The 27,706-nt window shown below is 60.6% G+C and overlaps 1 protein-coding gene across 7 annotated transcripts; it reads right to left on the reverse strand.

Annotated features, from left to right (window-relative positions):
* Positions 1-19: 19 nt before the first annotated feature.
* Positions 20-27,700, reverse strand: FCHO1 (FCH and mu domain containing endocytic adaptor 1). Of its 7 annotated transcripts, none has more exons than XM_087443572.1 (28): positions 27,627-27,688; positions 22,956-23,000; positions 22,163-22,240; positions 17,546-17,637; positions 16,498-16,572; positions 15,221-15,362; positions 13,314-13,466; positions 12,997-13,101; positions 11,814-11,912; positions 11,633-11,729; positions 10,513-10,557; positions 10,327-10,405; positions 9,950-9,974; positions 9,532-9,589; positions 8,879-9,057; positions 8,771-8,795; positions 8,376-8,427; positions 7,740-7,840; positions 7,070-7,345; positions 5,202-5,314; positions 5,007-5,094; positions 4,749-4,857; positions 3,879-4,034; positions 3,429-3,561; positions 1,741-1,940; positions 1,079-1,134; positions 575-815; positions 20-309 (listed from the first exon to the last, which is right to left on the reverse strand). In XM_087443572.1, exons 3-28 carry the CDS (start codon positions 22,187-22,189, stop codon positions 177-179), a joined length of 2,859 nt encoding a protein of 952 aa, XP_087299698.1. In that variant the 5' UTR covers positions 22,190-22,240; positions 22,956-23,000; positions 27,627-27,688; the 3' UTR covers positions 20-176. The 7 variants fall into 7 exon arrangements, with proteins under 7 accessions (XP_087299698.1, XP_087299697.1, XP_087299700.1 ...); XM_087443571.1 differs by lacking the exon at positions 27,627-27,688 and adding an exon at positions 24,485-24,570; XM_087443574.1 differs by lacking the exon at positions 22,956-23,000 and having other exon boundaries at positions 7,749-7,840; positions 27,627-27,700.
* Between the last annotated feature and the right edge of the window lie 6 nt (positions 27,701-27,706).

Genomic DNA, 27,706 nt, shown 5'->3' on the forward strand with positions numbered 1-27,706 from the left:
TGTGAAGGACACTTCCTGGAACAGGAAAAGGCTTGTTATTTATTTTATTAGAAAATAAAGTGTTTATTCAAAGAACATTAAAAGTCCAAGGACCTGTGTGGGATGTGGCATGAGCAGGAGTGAATCTCAGGCTCGGCCAGGCTGGGCGTGGGGCTCCTCTCCTTGGGGTTGGGGCCTTAGGGGAGGCCGGGCTGGGGGTCCCCAGGGTCCGGGGGAGGGCAGGGCGCCGTCGGCGAGCACCAGGGCGCAGTGCAGAGCAGGGGCAGGGCAGGCGGCCCCTGCAGGCTCAGCAGCTCACCAGGTACATCCCTGTGGGGTGGGGCTGTGAGGGGGGAGGGAACCCTTGCCCCACCCCACCCCCAGATCTCCCAACCGTCCTCACAGCACCGCTGTAGCTCACTGTTGCCACAGCCCCATGGGCCCCAGAGGCACCTTGGGGGGGCAGGAGAATGGGGTGGGGGTGGGACTTCTTGTCCCCTCCACGGGACAGCCCCTCCTGACCCTGCCGGTGGGGCCCTGACCACCCCTCCCCACCTGTGCCCAGACACCCACATGGCCCCCCTCCCACACACACCCCAGCAGAAGCAAAGGGTGGAGTTCAGGCCCGGCGTGGTCCTGGCTCTGGCGCGAGGCAGCAGCGGGGGCAGTACCTGTGGCGAACCTCCTCTTTACCAGCGACAGGCGGTAGCCGCTGCCCACCAGCTCCAGGTCCACGCCCGACAGAGTGGCCCCCTCGCTGGTGAACTGAGCGGCCACGGGGCTGGGCATGCTGGGCCCCGAGCACGGCTCCCAGCTGGCAGACAGGTGGCCAGAGCCTGGGGAGGCCTGAGATCAGCTGGGCCCCATCCCCAGTCCCGGTCCCGCTGTGACCTGGGCTCCTCCTCCGCCCTACACCCAAGCCCTTCTATCTGTGGCCTCTGCACCCCTACACCCTTTTCCTTTGGTCCCACAGGGGTGTGTGTGGTTTGCAAGGAACTCCTGCCTCAAGCCTTTGCACCTGCCGTGCCCGCCCCCAGCATGCCCTCTTCTCCAATTCTCCCTCGGTTTACATAAGCCCTCATGCACAACTGTAACTCACCGCCTGCCTCGGACACATCTGGAAGTTTCCATAGGAGCCGCTTCTCCTCCAGGTTCCTGGCATCAAGAGAAGCTTGGTCAAGTCTCCCCCAGAGAGGACATGGGGAGCCCAGGGTCCCAGCTCGGTCGCCTCTCCGCTATATGACCTGAGCAAGCCAGGTCCCCTCCCTTGCTTCAGTTTCCCTGTCTGCAATACCGGAGTGGGGTAAGGCGCAGCTGGCCCCTGAGGGCCGGCAGCCTCACAGCATCTTTAGGTGATGCCTTCAGTCCCGTAAGTCTGGCTTCACGGCAGGTCCCACCTTTTGTACAAACAACACAACGCGGTGTGGTGATGGGAAGCCCGGGCCTCCAGCGGATGGCAGGGTCCAGTCCAGAGAGGTCAGACCAGCACTCCACCCTAGCCTCCCCACCCTCAATCCCTCAGTAGGGACCGCTAGGAGCTCGCAGCCAGTCAGGGAGAGCAGAGCACGGGCGTCACGCCGGGCCCCCAGGGAGCTCTCGGTGTGGGACGTGGTCATTATCAGTAACGTCACCGTTGGCTGTGGGCAGGGCGGCCGCGGGGACCGGGCCGGCCTGGGGCAGACTGCAGCTGCCACACCAAGAGGCGTGCGTGGGGCTCTGGCGGCACCACCGAGCCTCCCCTGGCCTCCCGCACGCCCTCACCAGGTGGCGGCCGGCTGCAGGCGGACGTTGGTCACCGGCTCCCCCACGGGCAGCAGAATCTGGACGTTGGTGAGCGGTGTGGGCACGGCCGTGGCCCCGGGCCGGTAGCTGTACTCCACCGAGACCTGTGTGAGGGCCGCCCCGCACTGCCAGTGTGCGCTCAGCTGCAGGGGCACGGCCTGCGGCCCCGGACGCGAGAACTGGGGGAGCGGGAGGGGACGCGGCTAGGGTCATCCCGTCCCGCCGCGCAACTTTCAACCACGCGACCCTGCCTCCCACTCTCCAGCCACCTGACTCAGCCCTGCACACACTGCCCCGGGCTCTGCAGATCAGAGCCTGTATCCCCTCGAGGGCCCCACAGAGAGCAGGAGGGGCCGCCCTCTGACAGAGGCCTGAGGCCCGGCGCCGGCCATGGCCTCCGCGAGTTTGGACAACCGCGTCATCTGCCCACCTCCCTACCTCGCCCGCCTGCCGCCCCCCTCCGCCCGCGCCCTGGCCCCGCCCACTCCGCCCCTCCGCCCCGCCCCGCCCCGCCCTGCCCTGCCCTGCCCTGCCCCTCCACCCCGCTCCACGCCCTCCACCCAGCCGGACCCTCCGGTCCCTCGCCCCGCCCCTCCGCCCCGCCCCACCCCGCCCCACCCCGCCCCACCGCCCCACGTCCTCCGCCCCCTCGCCACGCCCCTCCGCCACGCCGCACGCCCGCCCCTCTGCCACGCCCTGCCCCCTCCGCTCCGCCCAGCCTCCTCCGACCCACCCCACGCCCTCCGCCCCACCCGCCCCCTCGCCCCGCCCCACGCCCTTCGCCCCGCCCACCCTCCGCCTCCCTCGCCCCGCCCCACGCCCGACCCTCCAACCCGCCCCGCCCCCTCGCCCCGCCTACCCCTCGCCCCACCCTCTGCGCCCGCCCCTCGCCCCGCCCCTCCGCAGCCCGCCCCTCCGCCACGCCCAGCCTCCTCCGCCACGCCCCACGCCCTCTGCCCCACCCGCTCCCTCGCCCGCGCCTCCGCCCCGACCCTCCGCCCAGCCCCAGCCCTGCGCCCCGCCCACCCCGGACTCCGCCCCCTCGCCCCGCCCGACGCCCCGCCCCGCCGCCCCCCCTCCCCCCGCCCCCCCTCCCGCCCCACTCCCCTGCGCCCGCCCCCTCCCCCCTGCCCCGCCCTCCCGCCCTGCCCCGCCCCTCCGCCCCCTCGTCCCGCCCCACGACCGACCCTCCGCCCTGCCCCACCCCTCCGCCCCGCCCCCCCCCCCCCCCCCCCCCCCCCCCCGCCCGCCCCACCCCCCGCCACGCGGCTCCCCCACGCCCCACGCCCCACCCTCCGCCCCGCCCAGCCTCCTCCGCCCCGCCCCTCTGCACCCGCCCTCTGCCCATGGGCCCTGCCCTGCCCCTCCGCCCCCTCGCCCCGCCCCACGCCCTCCGCCCCGCCCCACGCCCTCCGCCCCGCCCGCCCTCCGCCCTCTCGCCACGCCGCTCCGCCACGCCCCACGACCGACCCTCCGCCCCGCCCAGCCTCCTCCGCCCCGCCCCTCTGCACCCGCCCTCTGCCCGCCCTGCCCCGCTCCTCCGCCCCCTCGCCGCGCCCCTCCGCCCCCGCCCTCCGCCCCGCCCGTCCCTCGCCCCGCCCCTCGCCAGCCCCGCCCCCTTACCCGCGCCCTCCGCCCTCCGCCCTCCGCCCCTTCGGCGGCCCTACCTGGTACCGCAGCAGCACCACGTTGTAGTAGGACGCAGTCGGGTTCTGCTCGGCCTGGCGCTGCAAGGCCTCGGTCAGAGCCGCCATGTTGAGCCAGAAGTCTTTGGTCTCGGGGTCGCTCTGGGAGGGGTCACTGCAGAGACCGGGAATCATCACCCCGACCCTCGACCCTCGGGAGAAGCCCCCAGCATCCGGCTACCCCAGGGGCTTCCTAAAGATGCGGATTCCCCGGCTCACCTTGGGCCCAGCAAAGCATGACCCGCGGGGGAGGTCGGGGGCGGGGGCGGGCAGCAAAGGAAGAAAGGAAAGCGAGGTTCAGAGAGGGAAAGCGACTTGCCAACGGCCATATAGCAAATCCCAAAAGACAGAGCAGGAATTCAGAGCTGGGGAGCTCCTGGCGCCCACCAGCTTCTGGGCCCCTCCGCCCCGCCCCTCTTCCTCCCGCTGTACCTGAAGAGCAGCTCAGTATTGGGCTGGAAGTGCTCAATGGGGGTCGCGTGCACGAGGCGGAAGCTGAGGACTGGCGGGGGTGGGGGCCCGCTGAACACACGCACGACGCCGGCAGGGAAGGTCATGGTCAGCTCCCCAGTTACTCGAGCCAGGCAGCTGGAGTGTGGGTGAGGGGACCACGAATTGGCTCAGGGCTCTGCCTGGCACCTCACCCTCCCCTCTGTCCCGGCTCCACTGCAGCCTGTGGCTCCCCAGCCCCTCAGAAGCAGCAAGGCCACGACCATGCCCACATCCTTATCCCCAACGTCTTCTCCTTGATCCCTGGCTGGACAGCAAACCTGACACCAAGAAGAATCCACACTGGCTGAAGGAGGCAGGAACACCCCCTTCTCTAGTTCTCTTATTCCCCTAGGCCACCAGGAAGCTCAAAGCAAAACATTTAATCTTGTAACTGTCCTCAGCATGGGTTTCTGGTCTAATACTCTCCTCCTCTTTGTGGTTTGATTTTAAGGTCTTTCCTGCTGGGTGCCACCCCCAGATTATCCCTGGCCCTCAATTCACCCCTAATCTGCCCCCTCCAGGGGCGTGGCCTCTAGTCTCGCTCCCTTCAGTTCAGTGCCCACAGCAACCTCAGAGTAGTTCCTCTAAACTGTGACTACAACAATGCCTAGCCCTGCTCACATGCCCTCCATGGCTCCCACTGCCCTTGGGACAGGGGCGTGGTTGCTCGGCTCAGTGTTCAAGGCCCTTCCATGGGAAAGCAGGTCATGAAGCACACAGGAAGGCTGTTCCTGCTGGAACCCAGACGCACAGCCCCAGGGAGCCCTGTTCGCCTGGTCGCTGTCTGCACTGTCCTCCGTCACCACGTACCTGGAGCTGTGGCCACGGAAGTAGGCGTGGACATACTCCGTGAAGGCAGTGGCCACGGGCAGGGCATCCTGAGAGCCCAGGACCACAGGGCTCGGGCCCCGGGAGACTCCTGGGGTGGTGGGGAGGGAATGGGGACAGACGGACTGAGCACAGGGCTTGGGCTGCAGAACCTGCCCTCTGCCAACAGGGCCTCCGTCGGACCACCCAGCCACCCCCAGAGCAGAGAGGGGAAACCGAGGCTCAGAGAGCCCCACGCACCGTGTGCTGTCTGAGAGGAGAAGCTGGGCCGCTCTGGGACCATGCTGGGGGCCGAAGAGCCCAGCGGGGACGGGCTCAGGGAACGAGACTGGAAGGGAGGGAGACAGGCTGGGCTGTGAACACCCCTGGAGCAGCGCTCTGATGCTGACCCCGGAGGCCACCCTAGCACGGCTCCTGCCACGCCCCCTCACCCACCAGATCCCCGCTGCTGCCGGTGAGGGGGCAGGACACCTTCCTGGAGCGGCATCTCCGGGCTGGGGCGGCCAGGCCCTCGCCGGCGGTACGGTCGGCAGGTACAGGCATCGGGGCTGGGGAGCGAGCATGAGAACAGACGTGTGAGATGCGGCCCTGCACCTCTCAGGCCTCCTCAGGGGAGGAACTCAGGCCAAAACAGGGAGTCAGGCTTATGTGGGGAGACGTCCTGATGGTCTGCAGCCCTGGGTCTGCAGATGCCATCCACAACCCTGAGCCTCCCAGACACCAGACTGGTGGCCCAATAAGGGGTGATCCCCCGGTCCCTGGGGGTATGAAGCAAGGGCTGGATGCGTAGGAGGCAGGCCTACTACAGGGGGGATTTGGCAGAGGGCTTTTATCCAATATTGGGCAATTCTGTGACCAGTCCTCTCTGAGAGTATGAGGGTGGCCTACCCTGGCCCACGTCCCAGTCAGTCTCTAAGTTAACTAATCACAATGTAACACCCAAGCTCCCCTCCCTCTCTGCTTCCCCAGGTCCGCCACTCTGCTCCGGCTACACACTTGTGCTCACCTGCCTCAGTCCCACCTACGCCAGGCTGTGCTCCTCTCTGCCCCAGGGCTTCCTGACAGCACAGCCGACACTTGGGGCCTGATCACTGTCTGTGGGGGGCTGCCCTGCGCATCCCATCCAAGAGCGCTGAGCAGCACCCCTGGCCTCCACCCACCAGATGCCAGGAGTACCCATCCCCCCGCCTCCAGCACTGATGACAATCAAGCATCAGTGGTGACACTGCCAAGTGTCCCCTGCGGGGCAGAATCAGCCCGGCCAGTTGAGAATCCCTGTTCTACAGTGAAGCTCAGACAACTTGACTTGTCTACACTCATGGTCTACACTCACTCCCCCGGAACCTCCCTTGAACCGGCTCCAACCAGAGTTTTCTCTAACTATGGATAGTGCCAAGCACTCGTCAACACTGCTGGAGACCTTGTGGTCAGAGCCCACATTCCCTCCGCCTCCGGCCCCCAGGAGCCCACTGACCAGCGGTCCCCTCCCACTCCGCCCTCTGGCTGGGCCCCAGCTCCGCCTTGGGCCCCCCCATCCCCTCTCCCTGGGCGGCCTCCCCTCCCGCTTTGATGACATCCTCGTGCACCTGCCCACGGAGTGCTCAGCCTGGCCTCCCGGAACTCAGGGTCCACCATCCACCTGACCCTGAGAGGCCCAGCTCGACGTGCCCCCACCCCAGTTCCTCCTCCCCATCTTCCCTGCCCCTTCCCCGCACCTGTCTCCTCTGCGCTCCCACCCCAGTCGGTCTTTCCCGACCAGGAGCCCATCCCCACTTACCTGGACTCACCTCCCTGCTCCTCAGTCCTGGCCCTCACCCCCAAGCGGTCAGAAGGCGCCTGCAGTCTGAGCCAGGTCCCTCCTCTGCTCACAGCCCTCCCTCCCACGGCTCCCACCTTGGTAAGACTCACATCTCTCCCAGGGATGACCAGGCCCTGTCCACATCTCCCCCTCCACTCTCTCCTTCTCCCTCTCAGCACTCTGTTCCAGCCACACAGGTCTCGTCGCGGTTCCTCAAGCCCACTCCCACCCCAGGGTCTTTGCACGGGCTGTGCCCTCTCCTGGGAACGTCCTCATCTCCATCAAATCTCAGTTCAGATGGCCCCTCCTCAGGGAGGCCCACCTCTCTGAGCCCTCACCCAGCACCTGCCACCTCCTGCCTCATTAAATATCCCTCTCATTGTCCCTGCGACAGTCGGGGTTTCTGCCGGCCTCTGTCACTGCTGAGTCCCCAGCACCCTGAGCAGCGCTGGTCACAGCAGGCGCTCTCCCCCCAGGGCTCAGGCAAGTCGGCCACTGGACTCACCTCCTCCAGCCACAGCCTCCAGCCCCCAGGGGCACGGGGACGGCGCGAGGGGCTGTGGCGAGTCCGACGGCTGCAGGGGCCGTGTCCCCCTCGACTCGGGGGGCGGCGCCCTACAGCCAGGTGGGCTCTGCGGGGTGCCCGGGCGGGGGACCCAGGAATCCGGGGAGGGGCCAGGCGCCGCGTGCGACGGCGAGTCCAGGCCAGAGTCCTCCACGTTCTCGGGCGACGAGGAGGAGAAAGGAGAGGGGCTGGAGGTGAAGCCGAGGCTGCTGGAGCCTGGGGAGGAGGGGAGGCAGCTCCAGACCCCGCCCACATGGAGTCCCCAACCACCCCCTGCAGGCCACGCCCACCCGAGGAAGGGTCCGCCCCCACTGAAAGCCCTGGCCCGCCCACCCAGGCCACGCCCTCTGGTCGCTTCCATCTCCACCGATGCCGCCCATCAACCCACAGCCACCACCACTCCCACAAAGGCCCCGCCTTCTCGCCGGCCCCGCCCACTCGCCCTGCGGCCCCGCCCCACCCTCACACTGATGCGTCTATCTTCCCGTTCACCCACATAGGACCCCCATCCTCCCTCCAGCCTGGCCCACCCTCTGGCCTCCCCAAGCTGCCTACCCTTGCAAGGCCCCACCCATTCTCCCGTTGGCCACGCCCACGCCCAAGCCCCTACCTCCTTCACCTGTAAAATCTTCGTGGTCAAAGGCGGCTTCCAGGGGCGGCCCAAAGAGGTGCTTGGAGACCTGCTCATCCGACTGCAGCTTCTCCGCACAGCTGGGGCCCGAGGGGACAAGGAGGGTGGGTTCCTTGTTTCCATGCCTCCCCCACCTCAGGGCCTTTGCACACCCTACTCTCTGTCTGGAGCCCCGCCCCCTCAGCTCTCCCTTTGGCCACCACCCACTCCTCTGCAAATCCCCACCCAGAGAGGCCCTCTACCACCACCCCGACTAAGGTCACCACTGCTGTCTTCCCTCACATTACCTGCTTTAGTTTCTTCGTAGCATTTAGAATTATTGAATATTTGCTTTTCTTAAAATCTGAGCTACTAGAATGTGACTCTGAGAAGGGGTCTTGGTCATATAGCCCCAGAGCCCAGAAGAGCATGAGTACACAGCAGGCGCTCACTAATGCTCACCGAATGAATGACTAAGTGCTCCCTCAAAAACAGCATGACCTCAGTTCCCTCCCTGGGTGAGGGAAGAGGAGACAGAGACCTGGGGGGGCAGCAGGGGAGGAGGAGAGAAGGGGCAGGGACAGCCCCCACCCGCCCATTCGTGTGTGCCCAATGTCCCTCCGCTGTGGAACCCACCTGCTGGCCCTCGGGGCAGATCGAGGCCTCTGTGGTTTCCCAGCAGCATCTCCTATGAGAGACAGACCTCCTGAGCCTTCCTGCCGCCCTGCCTGCAGGCCTCCCCACTCCACAGACCAGGAGACCAAGGCTTGGACCGTCCAGCCAGCTGCTCAAAGTGACCAAATCAGGCGGAGAGGGATTCAAACCTGAGCCGACCTGTCTTTCCCGGCCCCGACTACCCACTTCAGCTCTCATTTAATTTTCCTACTGACCCCATTTTATAGAAGAGACTGAGGGTCAGAGTGGGTAAGCAGCCTGCCTCAAGTCACAGAGCAGAGCCACAGCCACACTCCAGGCCCAGCCTCCCCTCCATGTGCTCCTCCAAACTGAAGACCCCTGAACAGGCTACTCACGTGAAGAATGGCGTTTCATGGTGCCCTGTGGACAAAGAAGGTGGCATCAAGTCGGGTGCAACCAGCCAGCCCCAGCAGCCCAACGGGAGCACCCCTTGTCTGCCTCACCCCTGGGCCAGGAGGAAGGATCAGGCTGCCGGCTGTGGCTCTGAGCTGTGCTGCGGCTGCCTCGGGGCTGCAGGCCGGGGCCCGGGCCGGGGCCGGCTTGATGTGTACGTGGAACTTGCGGGGCTCCTCGTCGTCAAAGTCAGAGTCGCTGGACGAGAAGTGGGAGGGCTCAGCTGTGCGTGCGCTGCATCAAGGAGCCAAACAGATCCCAGCATGGGGCTCCGTCCAGGCAGCCCTCAAATGGACCAGACCTTCCCGCTCAGACCCTTTGAGGCCCTGCACAATTCCATCTCTCACCACTGGCCACCCTCAGCTCTGACAGCATGTTTTTGCACCCCACCCCTGTCCAAGCCTTTGCACAAGCATGCCCTGCCCTAACTAGCAAACTCTTATTCAGCTGCTAAACCCTAACATTGGTGCCCTCTTCTCTGGGAAGCCCTCTTGGCTCCCACTCTGGGGCACCACAACCCCTCTCTCTCCCTCTTTCCCAGCCCAGACCCCACGGGGTAGGTGTCTGCATTTGGATCTGCTTTGTCCACCCTGGAGCCTCCTCCAGGGTGGACGAAGAGCTCCTAATGGTAGAGGGATCACTGTGGACAGAGCTTTGTCCTTGCTGTGCCAACAACTGCCCCCAGGGGGCGCCATGAGGATATTGTTCTGGGTCACATCAGGCCGGACAGTGAAGCCTTCTTCATCCACCTCTGGACACGTCTGGGGGACAAGGGGTGAGTCAGGCTCCCGTCTACGGAGCCTCCATGCCACACTGCCATGTCCCCCCACCCCGGGCCCTGCCTCAGACTGGAAACAAACCCACCAGCAGCAACTCCCTTCCCCCGGGGTGGAGAGCGTCCTGGGGCACAGGCCGTGCCCCTGCCGGTCCTGAGGGCGGGACTGAGGCTAAGTGGGGACACCAGCCCCTCCCCACGGTCCACAGGGGGTTATAGCCGAGATGGGATTTGAACTAGGCCCTGGCCACCCTGGAGTTCGGGCCTTTGGCCTTCAGGCCTGGGGGCTGGGGCTGGGACTGACCCCTCCCGCTCGCAGCCCAGCCTGGCCCCCCACAGCACTCACCCCTGAACCAGGCTCCAGGGAGTCTCTGGGGATGGAGAGAGAGATGTTAGTGCTGGCCTCTCCACCTTATCTGGCCCATCCCTTGACCCCCAACACTGGACGTGGCGCCTGGGGCAGCCCCTGAGCTAGCCCCACAGGCAATGGGACCCTGGGGCTCGCTTGGGGTGGGAGTCGGGGGGCGGTGAATCTGGAGTTAGCTGAGCAGGGGGTATTCCCAAACAGCTTGGAAGAGGGGGAACCCTGGAGCTAGCCCGAAGGGCTGGCCTGAGAAGGTGGGGAATGCAGGGGCTAGCCTTGGCAGGGAAATACGGGGCTAGCCTCGGCAAAGAGAAGAATCCTGGGCTAGCCCGGGCCAGGGCAGGCGGGGGCTTCCTCACACAGCTGCCGGCGGCTCCCGCTCCCGCCGGCTCAGTCCTGGGAGGCGGAAGGCCTTGGCTCCCCGCAGCCGCTTCATTGCTGAGGACAGAGGGGGGCGGCTGAGCCCTGGGTGTGCGCCCGTCCCGTTCAGACCCGCCTGCCGTCCCCATGGTCCAGCCTGGGCATCCAGGCCCAGACGTACTTGCCTTCCTGCAGGGCCGCCGCGCTGTACGCTTCAAAGTCCAGAGGGCCTGAGGCGGAAGAGATGGAGAAGCTCAGCCAGGCGGGCAGGCTGGGTCGGGAAGGGCAGCAGTAGACCCCTGGCCACCGGACGGGCCCTGGATCGCAGCTCCCAGCGTCCGGGGCACGAGCCTAGATGCCAGCCCAGCCCAGAGATGGGTGTGAGCGCCACAGGCCAAGGGTTCTGGCCCCAGCTGGGTGGCGCCGCCGTGGGGTGGGCTGAGGGAGCGACGCCTGGGTTACTTCCAGGTGTCCCAGTGTTTCAGGGTGGAACCTGGGTGGGCCAGTGGACAGGCCATGAGTCTGTGTATCTGGCTGGGCCTCAAGTGCCAGGAGGAGGAGCTGGGACTCTCTCCTAAGGGCAAGGGGGAGCGTGGAAGGTGTGTGAGCAGGAGCAGGGCATGAAAGGTCTGGGGCCAGTGATGGGCAAGAGTGGAGGCCCACACGAGGAGAGGTGGCCTGAGCCGGGCTGAGCTATAGAGACAGGAGTGAGAAAGGACAGACCGTAGTGGTTGACTAGACTTGGGCATGTAAACCGTGTACTAGCATTTAATGAACACCTACTGTGTGCCAGGCACACACTTTGCCCTTTACCTGCATCAAATGATTGGACTTTCACAACACCATTAGGTGGGGATTATTATCATCCCCACTTTACAGAGGAGGATGCTGGGGCTCAGAGAAGTCAAGACAGAGGTCCAAGGTCACACAGCAAGTGACAAAGAAAACACAAACCCAGATCTGACCCCAAAACTTGTTCTCAACTCTTCCCTGACCCAGCACGTAGGCATTTTCATATTGCCCTTTTGCTCAACAACCCTCGATGGCTCCCTTGGGCCCTCAGGGTAAAGTCTGAACAGCTGAGCTTGGCATTCAAGGCCCTTCTGGTATCTGGTTGCGAGAGATTCACACAAGATCAGGCATCAAATCCTCTTCCTATTGGGCTGTGGAGTTAGATTTGTCATCAGCCCATTATTCTGATGAGGAAACCGAGGCCCAGAGAGGTTCAGGCTCCTGCCTTTTGAGTCCTGTTCTCCCTGGCAGCTGTGGCCCCACAGCCTGACCCCCACAGGCCCCCCGACTCACCAGGCTTCTCCCGGCCCGTGCCCTTGCTCTCCGCAAACTTGCGCAGCAGCATCTCCACGGTGACGTTCTCTATGTTCTGCTTAAACTCCTCGTGCACCTGGGCCAGGTGGGTGGCATGTGTAACCAGCCAAGGCGGGGCCCTCTTGCCCCGCACCCCAGCCTCCACCCCCCGCCCACTCACCTGCCCAATCTGCACGTGGGTGTCCTCCACCGAGTGGGCGTAGGAGCCCAGCAGCGCCTTCATGTGCCGCAGATGCGTCTCCTCCATGGCTTGGAAGCGCTGAGGCAGGAGGGGAGGGGCAGATGGGAAGGTGGAGGCCACAAGGAGTGGCCATGTGACCCAGCCTGACCAATCAGAACATTCCAACCCCCTGGAATCAGTGATTGGTTTGCAGAAAAGCCAATGAGAGTCTGCCCTGGGACTTTGGGGGGAGTGATGGGAAAAGAGACACTTTCATACCCTGAGTCAATGAGCTGGTGGGATGCATGTGGGGGCCACTGGCGGCCACTTTGCTGCGCACACCCAGGAGGGCATGTCTGCTTGGGAGTGAAGCCCCCAGGGAGGAAAACAGACTTGAAAAGCATAGAGGCACAACTTCCTGCCAACATCATTTGAGCACCTAGATCCAGCCATGCCTGAAGCCCTCCCTCCAACTCTTCAGTTCCCTGAGCCTATAACTCTTCCTTGTCAGTTGGAATGAAGGTTTTTATCACTTGCAAAATCAGAAAAAAAAAAAAACTGATTCCTAATCCTGAGATACCAATCTGCTTTTCATACTTTGAGGTGGATGGAGACCCAGAGAGGTGCAGTGCCTTGCAAAAGGTTACACAGTGGGTACTTTGAGGTGGATGGAGACCTAGAGAGGTGCAGTGCCTTGCAAAAGGTTACACAGTGGGTGAGGAATGGAGGCTGGGCCAGAATCCAGGCCTGTTAGCCACCAGGAAATGTTGGGAGACTCTTAGCTTCTCAGTCCTACCCTGTCTTGTTCAAAAACCTCATCAATAATAATAGAAATAATAACAATAATACCTTAGAGAGTGGTTTCTTTGCACCTGGTACTACTAGTCTGAAAACTTCCCATATAGTGACTCATTAAATCTTCACAGCAACTCTATGAGGCAGGTACTGTTACTGTCCTCATTTTACAGATAGGGAAACTGAGGCAAAAAAAGTTTTGGCTTTTGAAATAATGATAACGTCAACAACAGTAACAATAGCTAACGGGCTCTAGAATTCTATCGATTTAAGCCTGTGATTCCAAGGCTTTTGGGAGTCGACGGTTTGGAAGTTCTGGACTTCCGAGGCCCACAGCATCCTGGGCCGGGAATACGTAGGGCTCCGAGGTACAGGCGCCAGTTCTCACCAGAGCCGAGTCCAGCATCTTCTGCTCAAAGTCGGCACGGGCTGAATTGTACTTCTCCACCGAGCGCCGCAGGCTCTCCGCCGCCTTCTTGGTCTTGGTCTCTGCCTACGAGGCGCAGGGAGGCGACGGAGTTGGGAGGGGACACTCAGGGCACTTCCCCATGGCGCCACCACCCGGCAGGCAGGCTCCCGGGGCGCGCAGCGTGTGGTGAACACGCGCAGGTTCAATGATCATTGCTCTGTGACGCGTTGTCCCTCTCCCACCAGGCAGCCCCTCATGGGCCGAGGGCGGCTGGGGACCCGCCGCCACGCGCCCACCTTGTCCATCTCCTTCTGGTTGGTGCTCTCCCTCCGCAGCCGCTCCTGGTCCATGCAACGGTTCAGGTAATTCTCGCGGGACTTGGGCAGGAGCTGGCTGACACCCGCGAGGACCTGCACGGCGTCCAGGGTGCCCACCGCCTCCTCCTTGCACTACAGGGGAGGGGAAGGGGGGCGTGGTGCCACCTGAAGGCCCCGCCCGGGCCCTGAACCTGAGCGGACCCCAGGGGGACCCCGTGAAATTCCCAGCTTCCCAAACACTCTGGGATTCCGGGTCCTAAGAGTACTTTTTCTGAGTGTTCTATTAATTTCAAAATGTTTACGTTTTTAAATATCCACTTTTTATATTTACACATAATTCATATTTCAGAAAGTTTTAAGGGGTGAACTCAGAAAAAAACCTCCCACACCCTGTTCCCCAGCCTCCCCCCCATTATTACTTGGAAACTTCCCCAGAAATAATCAGTACACGGACAATCAAATGTGCTTGTTCTGGCCCATTTTTTATGACAAACGGTGGCAGTCCATTCTGTTCAACTCGCTGCTTTCTCCACTTAATAATCCATTTCCAAGATTGTTCCCTATCAGCCCATAGAAAACTTTCTTGTCCCCCAATTTTTTAAAAAAATTGTGGCTAAATACACATAACATAAAATGTACCATCTTAACCATTTTTAAGTGTATGGTTCAGTGGTATTAAGTACTACCAACTCCCTTTCTTAACAGGGGATAAAAATTGCACTCTTGGGCTTTGTAAATGCAAAGCATCTATGACTTTAGAATTATAAGCTTCAAGTATTTTGGGATCCTGAGGGTCGAAGGCTTGCATCTTCCAAGATTCTAGGTTGTTAATAGTCTAGAAATATCAAATAACAAGATCTGGGGCTTCTACTGCTCAAGATCAGGGGTCAGGAAACTTTTTCTGTAAAGGGACAGATAGCAAATGTGTGTGGCTTGTCACAAACACTCAACCTGGCCCTTGCAGCTCGAAAACAGCCACAGACAATATGGTCACAAATGGATGTGTCTATGAACTGTGGAAACTAATAAAAGAAACCTCAACTAAACTGGCTCCGGAGGGCCTGCAGGGGGCGCTCTCACCCCCATCACACCATCAATTACACCAAACAGGAAGCGAGGACGCTTGCATCTTGGACAGGAAGCAAAACTACTTCACTACTGAAGGAAGATTTCTCTCCCCACCCAGCAACAGCCCAGCCAATGGGAAATGGTGCAGCTCAGCCAATGAGAAACACCGCAACCCAGCCAATGAGAAATGGTGCACCTCAGCCAATGAGAAATGCCGCAGCTCAGCCAATGAGAAGCCATTGCCGCCCTGAACTGTCACTTTCCCCCAATGGACTTTCCTTTAGAACAGACCCGCCCTACTCCCCCTTTTTCTCTATAAACGCAACTCCCTCCTTTCTGTCAGGATTTGCCTATGGTTCGCCATAGCATGCACGCCCTGAATTGCAATTCTTTTGGCTATTCTCGAATAAACTCATTTTGCGATAAAATAACAGGTGAATTTGCTTTCTAAATTGATAGAGCCAATAAAACTTTATTTACTGGCACTGAAATCTGAGTGTCACATAATTTTCCCGTGTCACGAAATCTTTTGATATTTTCTCCAACCATTTAATAACGTAAAAACCATTCTTCACTTTTGGGCTATACAAAAACAGACGGCAGGCTGGATGTGGCCCAGGCCATAGTTTGCAGACCCCTGGTCTAGAATTTTGAGAGTCTGAAATTCAGCACTGCTTAGGTCTGTGAGATTCCGGGTTCGATGCTGTGGAATTAAAGAATTCTCAGGGGCACACGCCAGGGGCTGAAGTTCCAAGGCCCCAGAAGGCCTGGGATCCCGCGAGCTGCGCGGGCCCCATGGGCGCGGCCAAGGCACACACCTTCTTGTGAGCCTTGAGCTGCTCCTCCCCGTAGCGGAGCACATCCTTGATCAGGTCCTGCAGCTTCCGCGTCAGCTCCAGATGGCAGAGCGCCAGCTTGTCCGAGGAGACGCGGAAGACCTCCCAGAGCGGCGCGAAGGTCCTGGAAACAGGGGGGTTATACCCAAGGTCCAGCAGGCCCAACCCCCCTGGGCCCCTCAGACAGCACAGCCGGCACGGGCTCAGGTGCATACTGTGCACCGGGCCCTGTTAAGCATGAACACTTATTAATTCATTTAATCCCCATTGCAACCACACGAGGCGGGCCTGTGACAGATGGGGAAACTGAGGCATAGAGGCTCCATCACTCACCAAAGGCCCCTCAGCAAATGAACATCAGAGCTGGAATTTAAATCCAGGCTCTGAGGCCCTGGAGCCCTCGCTAGACTACAGGACCCACTTGCTACTCAAGGGCAGCTAAGCCTCAGCCTGCCCAAACCAAGCTTGGGGGGCCTCCCCACCTCAGCAGGAGAGGGCCTACCCCTGCCTTCCCTCCCTGTGGCCTCCATTTTTGCCCGGACAGAAGCTTTGCCCCACAGCAGCCACAGGGAACTGTGCAAATGCCAACGGAACCACATCACATCCTTGTTTGAAAGTCACCTGTGTGTTGGGCCCCTGTGGCCCCATCCCCCTGTATCTGCTCCCACCTCATCTCCACCTTGTCCAGGCCCTGCAGCTGTGCCAGCCTCTTCATTCGCCTCAGCAAGTGCATTGCTGCCTCAGGGCCTTTGCACTGGCTGAGCCACCTGCGTGGGTCTCTGTCCCTCAGACACCCCCACGGCCAACTCCTTGTCATCATTAAGGTCTCAGCTCACAGAGCTGGGCCCACCGCAGAGAAAGCCTGGCCTCTCCTGCTCCTCTTCCCTTCCTGGTGCGTGCACCCAGGTAAGGACTTTGTGTGTGGTCAACATCTGTCTTGCCACAGACCCCAGGTGTACACACCATGAAGGTGACCCGGGCCTGTATCTGTCATAATTGACGCTGGGTCCCCAGCACCCAGAATGGTGCCTGGCCCACGGTGCGTTCTCAGTAAATATTCGTTCAATGAATGAATGACAGAATGAGCGAGTGAGCGAACGGATGAGAACCATTCCTCTGTCCAGTTAGCCCTGTAAGCAGGGGACAAATCCCTGTTCTACACGTCACCTGTGTGAAGAGACGTCCACCCAAGGGCTGGCTGCCGACACCCCAGGGCCCTGCAGCCTTGGCGACCCCTGCCCCACCCATGGCCCACTCACCCCATGGGGGTCCCATTGCTGGCCAGCTTGGAAAGTTTCGCCATCGCCTTCGAGTAGGTCTCCTCGATGGTGGCTCTGGGTAGGAGGACAGGAAAAGATGGGCAAGGTTCTTGCACCCTTGGGAGAGGCCCCGCCCCCGGGCCCCAGTTTCCCCATCTCAAATATCTGAACAGTGGCTCTCAAGGAGGAGGGGAGGTCCCCAGCCCGGGGGAGGCGTTTTAGAAATTCCTCAGAGAGGAACACATTCCCTACCAGCGGCAGTGGCAGCAGGCGGGACACTTCTGAGCACATACCATTAATGCCTTATATGCTCTGTCCCACTGAGCTCCAGCAGACAAACCCTGTTTCCTTTCTCCTCCTGGACAGACACTGCTAAATGCTTACAATACCCGCTCACACTTTCGTCCTAACAGAACTTCGATTTTGTTTGGGACAGTAATGTGCCCAGTCACAGCCAGTCACCCCTGGGGCATTCTTTGATAGAGGCACCCATGGGGTACCACAGGTAACAGCGGACGGATCCAGGTGCTGAAGGCCCACGAAATAAAGGGTGGCCCCTGTCCTGCAGGGCTTGGACGGGTCCTGCCTGACGGCCACAAAGAGAAAACCCTGGTGATGATCCTTGTGACTCTGCCTGGATTTAACGGTCTTCAGCTACCGGGCGGCCGGGAGGAGACGCTGCCTTGCAATTTGAGTTGATTATGCTTTCCGGGGTACGGACATCGGAGTATTTACATGCTGAAATGTAGATTGTTTCATCACACGTGTTTTCTTTAATCATACTCGGGGCACGAGACTGAGTTTTCAAAACTCCCCTTGTAAGTGGGTCACACTATGGTCTCTTTAGGAGGAGGCGTTAGAAACTCGGACAGTGTAGTTTACAGGGGCCTGGGCTGAGAACCGCTGGCTTTGAGGCTCTGAAAGCCCATTTGGTTCCTCGAGCCCCCAGGATCTGGCCCCGACTGGGCAGGGCGTGGCCGTGAGGTGGGCGTGGCTGCATGGGCTGCGGAGCGGGGGCCATGGGGTGGGTGGGGCACGGGGACCTCACCTCTCCCGGATGAAGTCCGCCAGCTCCTTGGTGGAGTTGGGCCCCTGCTTCACGCTGTGGTACAAGACCTCAAAGCCTTGGTTTTTCTCGCCCTGCAGAGGATGGAGGTGGAGATTGAGAAAGGGGATGGAGAGGGCATCAGAGCTGCCTAGCAACAGGGGCGTGGACCGAGGAACCAACCAGCAGAAGCCCGTCCCCTTGGCTTTAGCGATTGGTTCAGGCCTGAGCCAATCAACCTGTTGCTTTTCGCCCTGGTCACAAGGATTGGTTCATGAGCTATAAGTTGGTCCAATCAGAAAGAAGTTTGGAATTTTTGTCCCATAATTGAGGGAGAGATGTTCTCTTTCGTTGGTAGTGTGTGTGGCTCTATCTTTCTGTCTTTGTGTCTCCATCTTTCTCTCTGTTTTTCTCCACCTCTGCTTTTTTTCTGTCTCAATAAGTCTCTTCCCCTCTGTTTCTCTGTCTGCATCTTTCCATAAAAGAGGAATTATGTGGGCACAGGAGATATTGGAAGCCAAGTGGAAACCATGGACTTTGGAAAGAAGCTGAACCCAAGAGAGTCTGAATAAAAAAAGGGTGTTGAGTTGAGTGGCTGGATCAAACCAACCCTGAAAGGGTCATTATCCCACAACTTTTCACTTTTGTGAGTCGATATAACCCCAGTTGTTTAAGTCACTGTAGTTGTGTTTTCTGTTCTCTTCAACACGGAAACTCCCTCTCTGAGACCCCCAGAGCAGCGTCCCGGTCTGACGCCTCTCTCAGGACCAGCAATGTCCAGGGCAGGGTAGGGCAGAGAAAGGACATTTGCGTTTGTTCCCTAAGTGAACAAATGGGTTCTGCTGCTGTTACCTGGTTCTGGTAGGAACAGAGCCTCTAGCCCCTGCCTGCTGATGTCTCACAAACCCTCTTTCCTCCCAGTTCTGGGGCCACCACTGTGGGGTAGGCCAGGGCTGTGCAGTGTGATCCAGGCAAGTCACTGCCCCTCTCTGAACCTCTAGTGGCTCCTCGTTAAGATGGGGGCAGGGAGTCATCTACCTCTCCCATGGGGATGACGTAAACACCACGATGATCGACGTCAGGGTCCCCCGAACCCCAAAGGCAACTCTAATCTTTAGTAATTCATGGTGTTAGTTAACATTTTGCTTTAAATTCACTCATGTTTCCTCTCTAAATGGATTGATTTAAAAGGGCCAGTTTTACCACTATTCTCAGTGGGAAACCCGGACCCCCTGACATCACGAAGGAACAGGAAAACATAAGGTTAACAGCAGTGTTGTGACGCCGGCCAGATCCTGTCGCCTGCGAAGCGCGTCATGTCTGGACGCTGAGCTGTGCGTTAGAAAGGAAGATGGGCCGGGGTCCGAGGGAACTGGAGACCTCTGAGCACCAAGTGGGCCCTACAGTTGGCGCTGACGGGGGAGGCTCCCGGAGGGGCCGCTCCTGAGGTCCCGGCGCGGACCACCGGGGCGGCCCCTGGGCAGCGCCTGGCGGCTCCCCCTCCTCCCCCACGCTGCGGGCTCCCCGTCGGGGCTCGCGGGGTCTTGAAGGCTACAGCCAGGGTCACCGCCAGAGACAGGTGCTCCCCGCCGTCCGAGCGTTTCCCTTACGCCGCTTCGCTTTGACGAAAGGCCTACATTCGTACCTGTGCTTGCTATCGGAAACATCCCAGGAGGATTTTCGCTTTTACGAAAAAGGGCTGAAAGCGACAACAGCGTTCAGCGCTTCGCCTGGAGCCCGGACGGAGGAGCGCGCGCCCCGCGCAGCCGCCGCCGCTCGGCAGCGCGGCCGTGAGCGCCGGGGCTTGATCGCGGTTTACTTAGGTCGGTGGTTTTTTGGGTCTGAGAAGGCTCAACATTTTTTTCCCATATAAATTTATGGTAATTGCTTCTTCATTTTACCCCATTTTGGCTTCCGGAAGGTTTCATAGGAACGCTCGCCTTTCAGATAGCGCGGAGACCTGTTTCCACGGAGCCCGGTAATCCTGCTTGTCGTGCAAATGGAGAACCTGAAGCCGAGCCGGGGAGACCCAGGACAGCCTCAAGCCCCAGTTCCCCAGCAGTCGCTCCTCATGCTAGAGCCGTCAGTGGCTCCCTATTGCCCACCAGCTGCTGAAATCCGAAATCCTTCTCCTGGAACTGCCTTTCCAGCCTCATCTCCCAGCGCCCTCTTGGCCCCGCCAGCCAGACGGCAAACACTGCCGAGACTGGGCCACCCCCCCCCCCCCGCCCCGACCGCCCGCCCCCAGCCGCATCTCTGTCCACCTATCCAAACCCTTCCAGCTCTCAAGGATCACCGCCAGGCCCACCTCCTTCAGGAACCTTCTTAGACCCTCCTCAGACTCCCACTTCCCTGAAGGTTCCCTGTCGATCCCTCCAGCTGCCCAGGAACATATATTCTCTCTCCTCACGTCTAGAGTTGTACTCTCAAGGTTCCAGCATCAAATCCTCCGTTTATGCATTGGGTCACCAGTGACTTCACCTTTGGGCCTCGGTTACCTCATCTGACAAATGGGGACAATGACAGCACCCAATTCCCAAGGGTCTTGGTGAGACGAGGCTGCGACAGTGCTGGACACAGGGCCCCCTGTGCAGCAGACAGCTCCGGCAGCCCCCGCCCACCCTGCCCAGGGGATCCTCGGGGGAGGCCGCACCAGGCACCACCGCCCAGGCCAGCATCTGGGGCTGACTCGGAGCCAAACGCTGGCCCGTTTCCCAGACCTGGCAAAGCCCCCAGCAGTGTCTGCCTCCCTCGGGCTGGGCTGGCAGGCAAGGGTCCTGGGAGGGGCTGTCTCAGGCCGGTGTCTCCTATCAGAACCTCTGGACTCCGTCTTGCCCCAATGCCAGCCCCGAGGGATCATTCTAACACAGCCTGATCATGTCTCTCTCCTGCTCACACTTCCCCCATGGCTCCCCAGTGCCCTCTCTATGCCTCCAGCCCTGCCTTGACCCAATGGGACTGAGACAGCCCTGTCTGGCTTGATCTCCCCTGACTGGAGCCTCCTTCAGACCAGCCAGGGCCCCAGTGTCACCCAGCAAAAAGCCACCAATACAAACAATAGATTACAAGAAACATTGATTAAAAGAAACAGATGTTCCTGGGGCACTCCCTGAGTCCCAGGGAGGCAGGAATTTCACCCCCCTTCCCAGATGGGGAAACTGAGGCTTCGAGATGCACAGTCACCTGCCCAAGAGCTCCCAGCAGAGCCCAATTCAAACCCCAAAACTCGAAGCTCCGATCCACTGTGCACCAGGCCTTCTTTGGGTGGGGGCGGGGGTGGCTTCTATTTTCTCTTTGCTGATCTAAATTTTCTGCATCGAGCTTGCATGCCTCATGCAATTAAAAAGAATTTAAAATAAATGTAGGTGTCTCATGCCAGTAAAAGAAATTTAAAATAAATATAGGTGCTGCTGTCACGGTTCCAAAATGTGGGCAATGAATGATCCTCAAATGGTCAACCGTCTTGCACAGAGGCGCCACCTGGGGCTCAGAGCGGGGCAGCCCCTGCTGGGGTCACACAGCGATTCAGGGGCAAATCCTGGGACTCTGACCTTTGGGGAGGAGGTGGAAATCAGGTCTCCCCCAACCCCTGGAAGGTGGGAAAGGGTGCGGCCCCTTTAAGAAAGCTGGCGCCAGGAAGAGGAGCCCCAGCTGGGGAGGGAGAAGGACAGGGAGCAGGCCTGTTGCCAGGGGCAACCAGTTGCCCAGCAACGAGCTTCCTCTCTGCAAGCTCAGTGGCTGCAACTGGGGAAGGGGCTTTCTGCCCTGGTCCTTCCCTGCCCCTCCTGTTCACATGTCCTCTGTGGCCACATCAGCCTGGCCCTGAAGGAGGAGTCCCTGTTCCCTCAACTGGCCACCCAGGGTCACACCTCTGGGGTTTGGCCCAGGCTGTTCCCCTGCCTGGAATGCCTTTCTGACATCTCAGCCTTCAAAGCCCACGGCAAACATGGCTCTGCATCCGGGCTCCCCCTTTGGGTGCCCCCAGGGCTGGGCTCAGCCCTGACCCTGAAGGCCTGAGGGTGTCTGGCTTGCTCTGTGCCCCCCAGACTGGGGGCTCCTTGGGGTCAGGGCCGGGATGGACCCTCTCGGCATCTCTTGGCTGGGGTGGGGCGGTGGTGGCAGGGAGGGAGGGAGTGGATGAATGAATGAAAACAAGTCCATCTCCCTCCGTCCCCTTGGGTCACAGTCTGTGGTCCCCCACCTGGAGGGCAGAAGGGTAAGGGGGGCCCTAGAGATCAAGTCAAGAAAAGCCCCCAACTCTCCGGGATGGGGAGGACATGGAAATTCCCTGGCTGGAATGACCCCGGATCCTGGAAGTTGAGCCTGGCCCCAGGTCGCGCTGACTCTGCACTTTCTCACTGGGCAACTTCAGGTAAGACATTCTGACTGGGCCTCAGTCTCCCTGTTGTTCAAGGTGTGACTTGCCTAAGGTCACAAGGCCCATGAGGTCTGGGGGTGTAGATTCAAACCCAAACTGACTCTTCCCCCTTTAACTTCTACCCCCTGGAGACCCTCCACCTGCCCCAGACTGCCCCCAAGCCACCAGGTCCCCCCATCTCCATAAAAGCTTCCACAGCCCTGCCAGGAACCCCCATCAAAATAAGAGTGGGTCTTACTTACCCAAAAATGCTCCCCAAAATACGACATCCCGATGGCCTCTGTGGAGACCCCTGTAGGTTTCTATCTAGTGCCAGCTGCCTGTCCGGAGAGAGAGGCAAGTTTGAGCTGCAGAGTCACGGCCAGCTCAGGGCCTGAGGAGGGGAAATTCCAACTGTCCTCCCTGTGGAGGAGGGAGAGAGAGGATGGAGGAAGAACCAAAAGCCCCAATTGTAGAAGCATGCCAGGGCCCCTGAGATGATTCACCCTCAGGCCTGGCCTCCAAGGTGCCCCCAGTCTAGGGGAACAGAGCTGGATACAGATGCCCCCAGTACCATGGGGTCAAAGCTGGACTAGATGGAGGGAGAGGGGCTGGGGGAGCCCAGACTAGAAGAAGGGGCATGGGAGTTGGGGTTTTTAAGCATGAATAGGAGTTCATTTGGGGGGTAACTGGAGGAGCCCTTGTCTGGGCATAAAAGCTCTGGGCCATTTCATAGATGAGCCCCACCCCCCAGAGGGGAAGCCATTTGCCAAGGTCACACAGCCAGGAAGTGACTTGCACCCTCGCCCAGCTGAGTCTAGACCTGAGCACTCAGCTCCACACTGGGCAGCTCCTGTGGGGAAACAGAGGTGAGAGATGGACACTGGGATTGTGGTCGGCCCGGGGGCCGGGTTCCCTCAGGGTCTCCTGAACCCCTCCACAACAGTTCCCCCCCCATGCACACTCCTGGGATGGAGAGCTCACCCCTCCCCAGGTGACCCGGCAGGCACCGGTGACCCGTGAGTCCCACCCTGCTCCCCAGAAGCCAGTGTGCACCTGGGGTCTGAGTCACCGTCCAGCTCTGTGCCCCAGTTCCCCCATCTGCAAAACAAAAGGGAATGCCTCGAAAGGTCTTGCTGGGGACCCCAGGCCTCCATACAGAGGGGGCGGGGCCAAACCACATCCGTGGCACATTCTGGAGGCTAGTGCGTCACTGGAGCCCCAGGCCTCATCCATAATTCATGATCCGGCAGGCAGCGCAGTGGCAGGTGGGAGCCCAGGCAGACCATGACCGCAGGATGGGAGAGCTCCCTGGGCCTCATCAGGAAAGGACGGAGCAAGCACCTTGGACAAGGCTGCCCCTCACTGAGCCTCAGTTTACCTAATCTTGAAAGTAAGTTGAATTTGGTCCATTGTCCTCTAGCCCCCAGTCCCTTGACTTCTGTGGGTCACCCAGCACCCACCATGTGCTCACCCTGGCCAGGACAATGCCAGGCTCTGTGAGATGATTCAGCTCTGGGCCTGGTCCCTGAGGAGCCCCCAGTTTAGGGGAACAGCACTGGACACAGACACCACATAGTCCTGCAGGGTCAGTGCTGGGCCAAATGGAGAAACAAGGACTGGGGGAGCCTGGACTGAAGTAGGGGATATGGGAGTTGGGGTTTTAAAGTATGAATAGGAGTTCACCAGGCAAAATATTTTTTGACTCAGTAAACATTCCCAACCATCACCCTGCGCTGGGTCATGCTGGGGCCCCTGAGAAACTGCAGCCCCTAAGGAAACCGAGTCTGGCTGGGAGTATGCTGGGCTGACATCCCACGGGGGAAAAGCCCTAAATTCTCATCTCATTTCTTAGTTCTGGGCCATGACCTGGACCCTGAGCATCTCTACATCCTGTAGAGCTGCACTGACCTGTAAGGGAAACAACAGCCCCACACGGCAACTTAGACTAAGTAGGATCAAACACCATCAACGCCCAGCTCTTCAGCTGCACCAGCCTTGCTTCCGGGGCCCAGCGGCCACGCGGGGCTGGCGGCCATCGTACAGGACAGCACAGGTGGAGGAAGTTCTGCTGGACAGCGCTGCCCTGCAGGACCCTTGGGGCCCCGGGCCCAAGTTCCCCAGAAACCAAGAGTCTCACTACTGTCCCAGCAGCTGCCACCAGACCGCCCCTCCCCCACATCCTCGGGGCCCCGGGGCGTGTGTGGGCTGCGCCCCTCTTCACAGGTGCAGCGCTTTCCACCCCCACAACCACCGGGGGCTCAGCCCCCACTTTACAGACGAGGAAACTGAGGCACAGAGAGGCCACTCACTGTCCCCGGGTCACCATCATTTTGTCCCTGGCCTGTCCGCCAAAGAAGCCCTGTTTGGAACCACCACATGTGGCTCTGGGTCTCCACGTCCCCTCTATGGCCCCGCGACCTGCCCCACCACCCAGATCCGTCCTGGAGGCAGAGCCAGGGCCAGGGCTGGCCCAGGATGTGACACGTGCTGTTTCTTCCGGAGCCTGGGCCAGGCCGAGGCCTCCCCTCTGTCCCTGAGGGGCGAGGAGGGGAGAGGGGGCCTCCAGTGGGGCTGGAACTCACCGGACAGGGCAGCGAGCGGGCCCCCGTCAGACGGGGCGGGCACCAGGAGAGCGCCACGCGGGCCCTGCCACTTCCGTCAGCACCGAGCGAGGCCCCTGTGCGTGGGGGACAGGAAGCTCGCCCGGCCCCGCCCACAGCCCAACTGCCACCTCACCTCCCCTAGACTGGCACCCCTGGGACCTCCCTGGAGCAGTGCAGGCCACGGATGGGCAAACTGAGGCCCCTGAACCTGGGGCTCCCGGCCTGGGGCTATTAGTACCGAACAGATGATAATCGTGTCAACAATTGTGAAAGCATAGCACCCACAAAGTGAGCGCAACCCTGCCGAGCTTCCCACATCTCGCCATCCCCAGGTGGCAGCGATGCCTGCTTCCCAGGGAAACCGAGACTCAGAGAGGGGCGTCCATAAGCCCGAGGTCGCACAGCCCACGACTGGCAGCACTGAGTCTCGAACCCAGGGCCAGTAGGACCTTCATGGACCCGAGGCACTTCTGCTCGGGCCCCTTCCTCCATTAAAACAAGAAATTTAAACTATATTTACAAGTGTATTGGCATAAAGATGAGTATGTTAATATCATACATTAAAATGTTTTCTTTGACCCTAAAGCTCATATTTTCTTCTGATTTTAAAAGAAGTTACAATATCTTCATGGACCCCTAAAAGTATTGTACCCAACACACTGTGGTCACTGCATCTGATGGGCCCAGGTCTCCTGGCCTCTGCAGCGCCAGGGCAAAGCCCAGAGACGGAGAGGGCTTTGCCTAAGGTCACACAGCAGGTTGTCGGGTGACCTGGATGCCCCATCCTCAGGCTCCGGACGCAGGGAACAGAGTCCTCGCGCGGCTGTCGACAGGAGCCCGGGCGCAGCCTGGACAGCCTGCCTCCCCAGCACCAACCCCCAGGAGCCCAAGGCTCTGCGCCGGGTTGAGCGTTTGAGCAGGTCCAGGAGCAGATAAAACAGCACAGGAACCGTACAGGAAGGCAGAGCTGGCACTCTGGGCTGGGTGTCCGGAGCCCCTGACCTTCTGCTGGGTGACCTTGGGCCACCCCTGACCTCTCTGGGCCTCCAGGGTCCTGTGAAACACGATCTGACATTTTGCTCCCCCCTGGACTCCAGTTTGCGCACAGTAGGGCCACTTTGGGGAGTTTTCTCTGTCTTTACAGTGACCGGCCGCCTGGCCCGTGCGGGCGCCGCGCTGTTTCAGGGACCAGCTCTGTCGCACGTTCCCTCCTCTACAGGCCCAACACCAGGGCTGTCACCATTTGCACAGTCTGGCCTGATTCTCATCACAGCACTTCAAAGCAGTGTCTCATCCCAGCCATCGCCCCAGTACGGAAACTGAGGCACCAGCTCCAGGTTACACTGCAACAAGGCAGTCAAGTGGGCATCCGAGCCCACGCTCAGGAATTCTTCAGTCCTCCCCACTGGTCCCCTCCCTTGTCATCACTTCATTTGGCAAACACCTATTGAGCACCGACTGTGTACCTGACTGCCTGGCTCTGGAGACACAGCAGGCAACACCCTTGCAGACTCCTCTCCCCCACCCCGGACAGCTTTGACCCCATTTACGATCACAAATACTGTCATTAGTATTATAATGATCATGTCTGCGTTTACGGCACTCCCGTCCTCCCACAGTCAGCTCTGATCTGCCAAGGGAGATTCAGCCCATTTCATGGAAGAACATGCCAAGGCCGGGGGGCAAAGTCACGCACAGGAGAGCCGGATTTGAACCCAGGGGCATCTGATTCCCAGCCCTGTGCTCACCACAGTGACGAGCTCCCTGGGACAGGGGATGGGCTGGCTGGCGCCTCCCACCTCCTCCTGCCCAGGACCCTACCCAGGAACAGGCTCGCCCCTGGCGTGGGTGACGGTGTGTGGGTCAGGTTGTGCCCTGGGCGGTCCTGCTGGTGAATCCAGGGTGGCGGAGCCCCTGTCCCGACAATTGCAGCATGTTTTACTGTCCAGCAGAGCAGCCCTTCCAGCAATGCCCGAGTGTGACCGACCACCAACACATTCTGCAGTGCAGGAAACAGGCTCAGAGGCCAGCCAGGCATATGGGGGGGGGGCTCCAAACCCATTGCTCTCTCACCCCCAAACCACTGACATCTCAAGCAAAAGGGTGGAGTCACAAACTGTCAAAAGACGGGGTGGGTGGGTTTCAGAATCTGTTAGAATACAGGCTCTCAGCCCCTAACCCCACTTTCAAACGAGAAAACCAAGGCTCAGGGAGGTGCTGTGTGTCACCTGTCCAAGGTCACCAGTGAGGCAGGCCCATTCGAAGCCACCTCCTGGTCCCCAATGCGGCTGGGGCAGGCAACTCTCAGGATCCGAGGCAGATGGGGGGGCCGCCCACCCTCCAAGCCTCCTCCACACCCCACTGGCAGTCAGCCTCATAAGATCCTAATTTACCTTGATTTATTTTAATCCCTGGGAACAGATGCTCGCTGCCCACCCCCCACTGAGGCAGGGACCACCCCCAAGTCCATGCTCCAGGCCATTCCAGGTCTGGTCTGGCCAGTCCCTGCCAGGCAAGGGACCCACACTGACCACCTCCTCAGAATTCCAACCTCAGGGTCCCTGCAGAGGATGCCAGTGAAGCGCACCCCCCATCCTTGTGGTAGGGGGCTGGGATAGGACAGTCTAGAGGAGGGGCCAGGGGACCCCCAGCTCCTCCCCTAGGCCTAGATGGGGGTTCACAGTGGAGGAAAAGGGAAGGGGGTTCCTCATCTCAGTCCCTGGCCAGAGGGGGAAGAGGGAAATTGGGAGTGGTCTCCACTGCGGCTGTCCTGGGTCCCAGGCTGGAGAGGGAGCGGCGCCCCGTCTTTGCAGCCCCGAAACTAGACCCAGATCCAGGCTTAGCATAAAGGGATTTGGGGAGGGGTCTCCCGTCACAGCCGCCCCCTTCACGCTCCGGTTCTAGGCCAGGAGACGGGGGAAATGGGGAGGGCTCCCTGTCTCGCTCCGCGGACCCCCGATGATCACCGGGGAGGCGGCCGGGGCGCCCACCGCACCGCCCCCCCCCCATTCGCCATCCCTCATCCCCGCCGCGCCTTTGCCGCCCGAGGCTGCCGGGCGCGCTGCGCAGTGGGGCTGCGCGGGCCGGGGGGTTTCGGGCGAGTCCCGGGGACAGCACTCACCTCCCGAGCTCGGGCCGAGCCCCGCGCCCGCCGCCACCTGCGACCCAGCCGCTGACACCCGAGCCCGCCCCGCCCCTCGC

This window comes from Ceratotherium simum, chromosome 18, assembly GCF_057802395.1.
Source record: "Ceratotherium simum simum isolate JZ-2026a chromosome 18, ASM5780239v1, whole genome shotgun sequence".
In the NCBI taxonomy this organism is placed as follows: Eukaryota; Metazoa; Chordata; class Mammalia; order Perissodactyla; family Rhinocerotidae; genus Ceratotherium; species Ceratotherium simum.

Excerpts from the sequence above, each read along its gene's own strand:
- FCHO1 (XM_087443570.1), bottom strand. The coding sequence starts at position 22,189 with ATGTCGTATTTTGGGGAGCATTTTTGG. Across the intron at positions 11,913-12,996 it reads AGATGCTGGACTCGGCTCTG|CGCTTCCAAGCCATGGAGGA; the intron begins GTGAGAACTGGC and ends CTCCTGCCTCAG. Across the intron at positions 3,562-3,878 it reads AATACTGAGCTGCTCTTCAG|TGACCCCTCCCAGAGCGACC; the intron begins GTACAGCGGGAG and ends CGGTCTCTGCAG.